The sequence below is a fragment of the Octodon degus genome, unplaced genomic scaffold (assembly GCF_000260255.1).
Source record: "Octodon degus isolate 3935 unplaced genomic scaffold, OctDeg1.0 scaffold00022, whole genome shotgun sequence".
Taxonomy (NCBI): Eukaryota; Metazoa; Chordata; class Mammalia; order Rodentia; family Octodontidae; genus Octodon; species Octodon degus.
Window position 1 is genome coordinate 15,913,575 of NW_004524598.1, and position 10,701 is coordinate 15,924,275.

Here is a 10,701-nt window from a genome sequence, read left to right on the forward strand (position 1 = left end):
AAAAAAAGATTAAGCAGTCCTCCATGCTTAATCTTAGTCTCAGGCAAAATCTCTGGATGTGAGCACAATGCAGACAAACTTTCTACCAAGCCAAAACACATATTGTCTGGAGTCTAGCAACCAATGCAGCCCTTCTTGCCAGTAGAAACCTCCCGAGCCTGGTCTTTGTGGGCAGGATTTCTATCAGCATTCTGGTCTTCTGAGCTCTGACCAGAATCTCCCATGCAGAACAGCTGAAGCTGTTCCAGCACTTCTCTTGTTGGCGACATCTGTGAACCTTTCCTATCCCTTCCTGTAAGCCATTCCCACATGCTTGTGATCCACATGATTGGGTTTGATACCAAATTCTATCTCAGTATTCTCTTGTTGCAGGGACAAATACCCAACACCCAAAATGAAGGAAGGAAAGTTTAATGTAGCTTACAGTTAGTGGAGGTTTCAGTTCACACTCAGCTGGCTCCAAGCAGAGCAGCACATGGCAGAGAGCAACCTTTCATGGAGGCAGCAAAGAGCAGAGAGAAAAGGGCCTGGCAGCAGCTCAGCCAGCTAGCTAGTCTCTCTCCCCTCCTTCCATTGTAATGCAGAGTATCTGCCCCCGGGCACTTATACTTATAATCCCCGCATTGGATCAAAAATCAATCACGAACCCTAGAAGTCTGCCCCATGCCTTATATGAGGCTTTAGGGGGACACAAACCATAACAGATACATGTGCTAATACAACATGAGAAAGTCATTGGCCTGTACTGTGTCCTCCAGCTGCTTGGGGATGGAGCCTCCAGAGCATAGGACTTATTTTTCCCTGCCTACCTCTTTATGGCAGTGGATAATAAGGTTGAAAGGAATTTTGCTTGGTTTTAAGAAAGGTATGGCTCTAAATTTGAAAAGAAGCAGTCCTTGCTTAAGTATTAGATGAATACTATCTGTTCTAATATAAATCATACATGATGAATTTGAACTTTTGAAGTTTGAAATCTAATATTATTTCAGAAATTTGACTCAGTACACTGTCTTTGCAGTTATAGTACATATCTTAAATATATGAAGTAGAATTATATGAACAAGTTAGATATTTTTAACTTCTGACATATGGGTGGCTATGAGTTATAGGTTACTTTTACTTAAATTGCACTGGAATAAGAGTCAAAATAATATGATTTCCAGTTCTGATTTTTCTGTCTTCTCTCTACATGACAGGGTAAGTTATTGACCCTCTCTGCCTTTGTCACCTACCATCTCCCTGTTCTAATTATAGGCATATTTGTAACTGCTTTTCAGAACAGTAAATTGCATTTTTTGAAAGTATTTGGCAACATTTGGTTTATCTAGAAGTGGTTAGGTGTAGAGAAGTCAATCTGTGCATTATTATGTCTTAAAACAAGAAAAATAATGGCCTCTGTGCCTGTGAATTATGCACACATGCTAACTGTGTTCCCACTATTTAGGAGAGGGCAGAATAAAATGTAAAGTTCAATGTATACTCTGGGGACTATGTTAAAATTATATATTCCTTTTAAGAAAAGCTGAATGACATTTAAATGACATTTTTTCTGTTCTACAGGAACCAAAAGCAAATACCAAAGTAATTTGTAAGCGTTGCAAGGTAGTATTGGGAGAGATTGTGTCATCAGGTAAGAATTTCATAACATAAAGCTTCCTCCTTACCTAAAGATGAAATGAGCTTTTATAGTAAATATATATGAACAATTACTACTATTTTAATAGAATTGATGCTTTTTAAAACTAGAAGCCAATTAACACAACATGTCAGAACATTTGTATATTTTGACCATTTGAAGTGTGCAGCATTGATTTTTAAGCATTGAGAAATTGGGTCGTTTTTAATATTCATGTCCTCTTTGTAGTAGAAAGCAATACTGTGAAGTCTCTGTCTGTTTCTGCCTGTCATTCCTGGAGAAGAGAAGCCAAGAGGCCGCTTTGCTGGCTGCCATGCACCTCAGGGCTCTATTTTAGGCCTGAAGGTTGGGGAAGACCCAATGAAATGGAAGAAAATACATTCGAAGCTTTAGACTTTGTTCTGTATTCCTTTCCCAGTGGTACTAACAGTATTTTCTGTAAACTCGATTTTATATTACTTTAAAATATAATAATGAATCCTGATAATTAAAACATTGTTTAAAGATATGGTTTATAATGTCTAGAGAGGCTACCATATGCTGTGTTGGTTTTGTGGGTGATGAAAAATCACTTTTAATGTAATTAATTAGAAAGTATAATTTAAGTGAAACTGTTGTATTTAAGGGAAGGCAGATGGTGTTGTTTTCTGTTTGTTTTGTAAATCATCAAAATCTTACAACTAATTACTTGCTCAGAATGAAGGAAAAGGAAGACTGAGTGGTGGTGGCTTGCTATCCTCATTAACATTTTTGGAGAAAGAAAACAAACCCCTAAGCAACACCTTACAAATTTAAAGTTTGTAATTTTTTATTAAATTAAATAAGGTGAATTGGTTTTAAAATCCTACTTTCTCATCTAGGAAGCCCAGTTAAAATGTTAGTTGAGAAATAAAGACATAGGTGTGTATCCAAGAAAGACAAATGAGGACATGACAGTGATACGAACAAGAGATGTGAGCAGGCATTTTTGGAATGCCCTTGGCCATCTGGATGAGGTCATGTGCGTGAGGGCTGAGCTGGCAGTCACTGTAGAATGCTGGAAGGGGTCTGAATTTGAAGACATTAGGGACCCAGAGGCTGTCTGAGGCAAGGAGCTACAAGCAGTATCAGTAGTTCATGTGGAGCTATTGGACTCTTTCAAGTTTCCTCTTTCTCCTTTCAGTGTGCTTATGCAGTCCTCAAGACAGAGTGTTGGAGGACCTTTTTGTAGACTAGTGGAGGAATACCACCAGCAGGAGACACAACAGACCCTGATGCAGAGGGATTGTGCAACCGAAGGGGGCTTCTGTTGTTCCAAGAGTTTATATGCAGTCATCCTGTAGGCAGCAGCCATGTAGCTACACCAAGAGCTTCTCAACATTTTGTTGCCTTACACCTAAATATTAATATATTTGTAAGAAACCAGATATGGTATTATTGGAAATTCCCAATATAAAAGAGATTGAGATAAATACATTTCTAGTCAAGAAAGTAGAATAAAAGCTCTAAGAAGAAACAAAGCACACAAAAACAAAAAAGACCCAGGAGATATACAACAATATAGCTTTTATAATTAGAAGAACATGGGATTAAAAAATGTAATAGCTTAAAAGGTCAAAGTACTTTATGCGAAATAAGATTAAAGAACTACTCTAAAATTATACCACAAGACAGAAATTGAAAATTAGAAAAAAGTATAAAAATATATTCTTATTTAAGTTTCCTGCTGGTAGGGTCTTGGTCCGTTTTGCTTGGCTCTTATTTCAGCACTTATTATTATTTTTTTTTTAATTTTATTTATTTGTGTGTGTGTGTGTGTGTGCGCGCCCAGCTCAGCCCACCAGGGGGCGGGGCTGGCTGGCATGTGGTGCTGGGGGATTGAACCGCGGTCCCTGTGCTTTGTTAAGCTCGTTCTAAGTAGGTGCTTTAGACCACTGAGCCATCTCACCAGCCCCTTATTCCAGCACTTAGATCATACTGTCTGCCATGTATTCAGTACTTAGAGGCTTTTTGTTGAATGAGTGGTGAAAAGAGACTGAAGAGTAACCTGTATCGAGCAAATAGAAATCCTAGTGAGAGCAGAGACAGCAGGCTGGAGGAAAGATTAAGGAACAGAACTAACAGAAGTACTTCACGGGACTAGTTTTGAGAACTAAAGCTTCCGTTTCCTACTGAAAAAGAATCCCTAAATACCCAGTGTAATGAAAAGGGGTAAAATACAATGGTTTTTACAGTCTCCACAATAAATTTTCCAAATGGGAGAAGGCAGCTAGTGGGCAGTGGGTAACTAATTAGAATCATACTAAACTTGACAGTAGAACTGAAAACTAGAAGGTCATGAAGTAGTCCCTTAATAGTATATCCCAGAATTCTATATCCAGTCAAATTATTAGTTAAATATGAAGTTAATGTATGTTCTTTTGGAAATAATAACATTTCAAATGTAGACCTCAAAAGTATATTTTACTTAGGAATCTTGAATGTATTTATGTATGTCTGTATATCCTTAAAACTAGGGATTTCTCTTTGAGATGACATAGGAAGCAGGTTATCCAAAACAAAAAAAACAAGGTGGTGGAGGTTAAGGGTGAGAAATGTACAGCTAATTTAAAGAAAAACAGCTTGCATTGAAGCAAGGAGAGGGAAGATTACAGTAAAGACTATCTTCATTGTGAAGTGGAATTGATAACTTCTGTCACGTCCTTGTGTAACAAAACACTCTTGAGACAGCACATGGGAGGAATTAGCTAGAGATTCTTGGAAAACTAAACAAGTGAAAGAAGAAAGTAGTTATTTATTACTGGAAAAAAGGTTGAGGAAGAAAGGAGACCTCTTCACGGCATCATTTTGTCAAAATACTGTTAATGCTGAACAGTCGTTTACACAAAATTATGATGTGGCACAAGGTGGTGCATCGATATGAGTGACAGCGTATGAGGAGGCTAAGAGCTATCACACCTCTACTCTAAAAGTGTATTGCTAGGATTCTTTCTTAAAATGATGAGGTTAAGAAAATGGACAGAACCATCCCACAAAGAGCAAGTATAGAATTAGACAAGGTCAAACAAATTTTATCCTGTCATAGATGCCAGAGTTTAAAGTTTGGGTAGACCTCTGAAGCTACTTTGCTTCTGATTGCTTTCCTCAGTCCACAGATAACTTGGGCTGCCGAAGGTCATTTTTCTAAGAAGTCTTACTAGCTTGAGGTATTTGAGCAGAACATTTCCCCAGATCATTCGCCAGCAATTCAACTATGCAGGTGGAGTAAATACTCTCAGGAGCAGAGATATCAGTAACTGCACCCTTATTTCACAGTGTAAGTCCAGACCAGTTAGCTGGCTAGTATGCTAACTCAACACCCTTCAGTGAGAATAAAACAAAATCTGGAGTCACTACAAAGTATTATATATAGTGTCCTACTTTATCAGATACGCAAAGAAACCAGTTATTCATAGTTCAACTAAAGGACTCAGTAAACAGGTGCTAAGTGTAAATGTTGCATTTAGACAATATGGATTTAGGGGAATACATTGCAGTATTTACTATAAACACTGCAAAACATTAGGAGAAAGAAAATCTTTGACCAAATAGCAAATGTTGACAAGTTGGAAACTTCAAAGAAAGAACAAATAGGCAATTTCAGATTGAAACACGTAACTGAAAAGAATTCATTAGATAATTTAAACATAGATTTCAAATGACAGAAAAAAAATTGTTGAACTTGTGGATTTATACAAATGAGCAAATCCAAAGAACCCAGCAGATATAATGTGAAATAAAATGAGAAGAGCCTCACATTTGAGGGGCAATATCAGGTCTTTTCCGTAAATGTTCAAATGGATTTTCAGAGGATGAAGAGAGAAGAGCCAGAAAAAAAATCTATAGAAAGAAATTGGCTGAGATCTTAGCAAACTTGATGAAAAATATTTTTTCAGAGCTAAGAATTTCAGTAAACCCTAAGCAGTTAAGCTGTTGAAAAGCAAAGAGGAAAGGAGAATCTTGAACATATCAAGAAAACAAAGCAAAATAGCATATGTAGGGATTTCATGGTACAATTGAGGTAGATTTCTTATAGAAATATTGACTTGTACAAAGCACAAGTAAAATATGCAGGTACTGGGAGAAAAGACCAACAGTGCTATAGCCAGTTAAATTTGCTTTTAAATAAAGGCAAAAATAAAGATATTTCTAGATAAGTACTTGGAAATAACACATTACAAGTGGACTTTCTCTACAAAAATTCCTCAGGCTATAGTGAAAGACAGGAGTTGGTAGCTAGAACCCATGGGAAGGAAGAATGGGTGGGAAAAGTGGGAAATGGATGAGGGAATTACCGCAAAAGCAGATCAGCATCATATGCCAGTCGGATTTTTCCTGCAGTTTGCTAATTTTCTAAAATTATAGATTTGTTCTTATTGCTGTGAGGACAAAAACGAAAATCTCCACAAAAGGGCAGCCCTGTCTCACAATCTGAAATGCTAAAAGCCACGCCCTCCCAGGGCAGTGACTCAAGTGGAAGAGCCCTGTGAGGTCACGAATAGGTATTAATCTCTTGGGGACCACGGGGAACTTCAGTTATTGAGCTTGGTGAAGCCTACCTGGGACCGGACATGTGCCTTGGCAAAACCTGATGCAGGTCATCTCTGGAGGAAAATGCTTTCATTGCAGAAGTCTTTACTCCCACAAGCAATTTTTCGAGTAGCATTTAGCATACCACTGAAGATAAGTAGGCGAACAAGCCAAATAGACTTCCATCAACAAGAAGTAACAAAAACCAGCTGAGAATGGAAACAGACTTTAAATGGACTTATAGTATATGAACTATAAGCCAACCATACTTAGTCTGTTATCACTACAAAAGATTTGGCAGTAACGGAACAAACAAGGAGATTTTAGCATTAAGTGTATTTGGAAAAAGGTACAATAGAGTTTCTAAAAGAAATAAGGTATCATGTATCAACAGAAACAGCTATAATACAAGATGATGCATATGTGTGAGAACGTGCAAGGTGGGCTGACGGTGGTCACCACAGTCAGATGAGGCAGCTCCACAGGCCCCTCCGCACAGTAGAGATCTGAAGGACCCAGTGGAGTGTCTGGGGCTCACTGCAGTGTCCATGTGGGTCCATATCAGGGGCCTGTGCTGGGAGCCAGGAGGTGGTGTCCAAGGGGCAGGTGCAGCTTGGAGCTCCTCTGAAGAACAGCAGCAGGTCCATCCTCTCCTGTGTGTTATCCAGGTGAAGAGCCACCGAGGCTGGGTCTGCCACATCCCGGGTATGGAGTTGCTTAGCGAGTTTACATAAGCTTTTACTCAAATTGACACAATCAATGAACATCACATATTGTAATTATAATTAAAAATTCAGAGTGTCATTTAATAGCATATTAGGTACAACTTGAAGAAAGAATCAGTGCATAGAAGATAGACGAGAAGAAAAGTCTATAATCCTGTACACAGGCAATAAAAAGATAAAGCATATACCGGGAATGTAGAATGAAAGGAGTTCACATGTGTTCAATTGGTCTTCCTCAAAGAAAAGAGGAAAGAAACAGGGCACTGACAATATTTGAACAGGTAATCATTGAAAATTGTACAAGTGATGAAGAATAACACTCCAGATTCAAGAGGTACAGTGGATTCCAATTCTGTGAGGCCACGCTGGGTAAGTAAAAAGACATCTGTACCTAGCCATGTTGGAGTACAGCTGCAGAAAGAAAAGCAGAGAGAACATCTCAAAAGCAGCCGAAGAAAACTGATAGGTATCTTCAAAGGAGCAGAAGTAATTTGAAGAGAGTGGAATGATACTGTCACTGTGTGCAAAGAAATAACTGTTATCTCTAGAATTTTATGTCAGAAGAAACTATCCTTCAGCAAAGAGGGCAAAGATAAATACATTCTCTGACAAAAACGGGGATAATTCACCACTAATGGTTCTTTAGAAAGAGATTATCCAATTTTGTAAGCATATCCAGTGTTACACCTTATCACTTAAAAATATTTTGCTTACTGCTAAAAAAGTTAAATTTCCTTTTAGTAATGATAAGATTAAATGTTTTAACAGTTTTTTTTTAAAAAAAATAGCTGTTTATATTAATGTCTCTAATTGTATCTGTATTGCTTAAAATTTTGTGTAAACTAAGTAAATTCATAACCAGACGTAGTGAGACTTATACCATAACAGTTAGTGAGTTGTAATTCAAAGCCTTTTTTAGTAACTCCTAGGCTATTTTATAGGAATGAGAAAATTCAGTGCTATTCTATAGAAATGAAGACATCTGGTCTCTAATTTCTACGTAAACAGGTTAAGGCTGTGATGTGGCTAATTTTTATAACCCTGCATGTGTGTGAAGAGACTCTCGGTGCTTCACGCTGACTGCACATGAACGTCCACACAGACATGGTGCTGCTTGGTGCCGTGGGCCATGCCTTGTACTCACCAGCACTCTCTCTTTGAAGCAGAGGTTTTGGAAAAGGCTTATTGAATGTGAATTTCACCAACACATGGAATATTCAATGTGGGGCATCATGATAGGGAGCCAACATGCCCACAATAAAAATACTGAACCAAAAGATGGAGTGAGGTGGGCGAAGAGGGAGGGAAGTGGTATGAGAAAAGGAATTAAGATGTGTTATGTGCAAGTGCTAACTCCACAGGTGGAACTGTAAACATTATGCTCTACAAACGTGTACTAGTAATTTTTAAAAAAAATTAGTATATTAAGGAGAAGGTTCTTAATTGTGTTCTTTTTTTTCCAGAAACTACTAAGTTTTACAAGACAGAGGTAATTATTCAGCCATCTGAGAGGAGCTTTCCCATCATTCCAAGGTACACATAACAAATAAAGCTTATTTTATAATTTCCAGTGTAGAAAAGTAGGTACAATTTATGAGGCATTCATTCGTATTTGAACTATTTTGAAAGGGAGAGCAAATTTGAGAAAGGCTTCAGGTAGTTGAACCCCCACACAGGGACAGGTTGAGGACTTACTTATGTTTTGCTTGTAGAATGGTATTGACCAGTGGTGGCAAACCTTTTAGAGCTTTCAGTGTTACAAACAGCCTATTGCAGCGTGTGTGCCATAAGTTCGACCCCGCTGGTAGGCAAGTGTGTCTATACAACTCTTCTAATTCTGAAAGTTTGTGTCAGTGTGTGTATACACGCAGGTGGGCAAGCACACATGCGTGCTTCTTCCTGTGTGCCACGTGTCCAGAACAACTCAGAGATGCTGCCTCAAGATTTTTTTAAAAGGGGTAAAAGGGCAGAGGCAGAGAAAAGGTAGGAAAGTAACTGTGGTACAGCACTTGCCCAGGGTATGGAAAAACATTTGGAAAGTTACCTACCCTATGAATCTACTAGGGTTTCTTTTCTTTTGATTACTTTACCTTACAAACAAAACTTAACTGGTATCCTTAAATTTGTTTATAGATACTCAGACATTTTGGCATCCTAATTATAAACTTTGGCTTTATCCTACTGCAAATTCTTTTATTTTGTACTTTAGAGCTGTCACTTTCAGGAGCTCTAAATGGGGAAAAAAATCATAGATAAAGCTGTGTTTGGGAATAGATTTCTCATCTTCTTTTGTAACTTAGTTATTCACTGTTTCGAGTGTTACAGTACAAATGGAATGTCAACTTATTCTAATGTACTTTTTGTCTGTGGGGGAATAGTTAGGTTTGGGGTGAAAATGTATTAGCTGCTGGGGAATATGCTTTAAAAAGAGTGGCGCAAGGCAAATATACTAAAGTATACTAAAATCCACATTAGTGTGGACTGTGAGGAAGGGGCGGTGGGCACGGAAGTGTGGCCGCTGATGCCCTGCCTTTTGGGTGCCCCCGGGAGAGGCGCGCTGTGAAGACTGGTTTCTGTTCCAACAGGTCTCAGTTTGTCGAGAGTGCGGTTGCGCAGTGTCTGCAGGAGCTGTCCTCGGCTAGAAGCACATTTAGGTACACCGTTCAGGGCCAGGAGGGCAAAGTGTACGTCCTGGTAAGAAGTTTCATCTAGTGATTTGCATTCTAGTAATCTACACTCTCAGAAATGATTTTTTTCCTCATTATTTCAATTCTCAAGTCTAGAAGGAAAATGATCAAAAATTGAATTTCTACTACCTTTAGTTTATAAATTACACTTTCTTACTGCACTAACAGGTGAGTGAGCATCTCTGCATAGTAGGCTCTAGGGAAACAGAAAAAGAAACCCTGACTCCTGCCCTTGTGAAACTCGGATCACAACGTATGATTTTTTTAAGTAATTATTTATTTGGTACACAGCTCAGACTCATAGTGATCCTCCTGTCTCAGCCTCCCCAGTGCTGAGATTACAGCCGTGCACCACTACGCCCAGTTTTGGTGGCCCGCATGGCATGTGGTACTGGGGATTGAACCTGGGTCCTTGCACTTGCCAGGCAGGTGCTTAGACCACCAAGCTATCTGCCCAGCCCCACAGAGTAGGATTTTTTTTAACTCTCAGTTTATAATGGCTTTTTGGGTCCATGTAACATTTTGTTTTGCTTGTATTTGATACTCTGTATTTTATTACTTCTATTGTTTCTGGTTGCCTCTGACGCCTTGAGTTTTGGAGAAGTTGTTCTGTGCTTAGCAGAATCCATCATTCCTTAGGTGTACTTTGGGGTCTAATATTACACTGCTTCTATTTGTAGTAATGCTCTGCCAAAATGAATCTGGGGATTTCTCTGGAAAAGCAAGTGTCATGGCCCAACTGTTTGATTAAGCCAGTTAACATATATTAAGGACTTCGTACTTGATAGGCACTGTCTAGGTATTCGAGCTGGAACAAGATTGCCTTGAAAGAACTCACAAGCTGATTTCTTCTTAATTCTGTGCCTCCTTGCTGCCTTTTTTCTGTTAGGCTGTTTTTGCCCCTTACTAATTTCTGAGAGGTCTCTAATTAAGCATGATGTTATTATTTTTGTATTAAATGTTTTTCCTTGTTACCTTTTTTAATGTTGTGAATTGCTTCATAAAACCTACCTTGCCTACAAATTAGATAAGTGAATCTCCATTTTTTTCTAGTATGTTTTATAGTATTTTTGGAATGGTTATACAAAATATAGATATGGTTATA

General features: G+C 38.4%; 1 protein-coding gene across 1 annotated transcript in view; it reads left to right on the forward strand.

The window, feature by feature from the left end:
- Ube3d (ubiquitin protein ligase E3D) overlaps positions 1–10,701 on the forward strand; it is a 164,349-nt gene that overhangs the window by 45,674 nt on the left and 107,974 nt on the right. Inside the window, exons 6-8 of the mRNA XM_023711935.1 lie at positions 1,561–1,630; positions 8,373–8,442; positions 9,495–9,603. Coding sequence (XP_023567703.1) covers positions 1,561–1,630; positions 8,373–8,442; positions 9,495–9,603 — 249 coding nt within the window. The remainder of the gene's footprint in view (positions 1–1,560; positions 1,631–8,372; positions 8,443–9,494; positions 9,604–10,701) is intronic.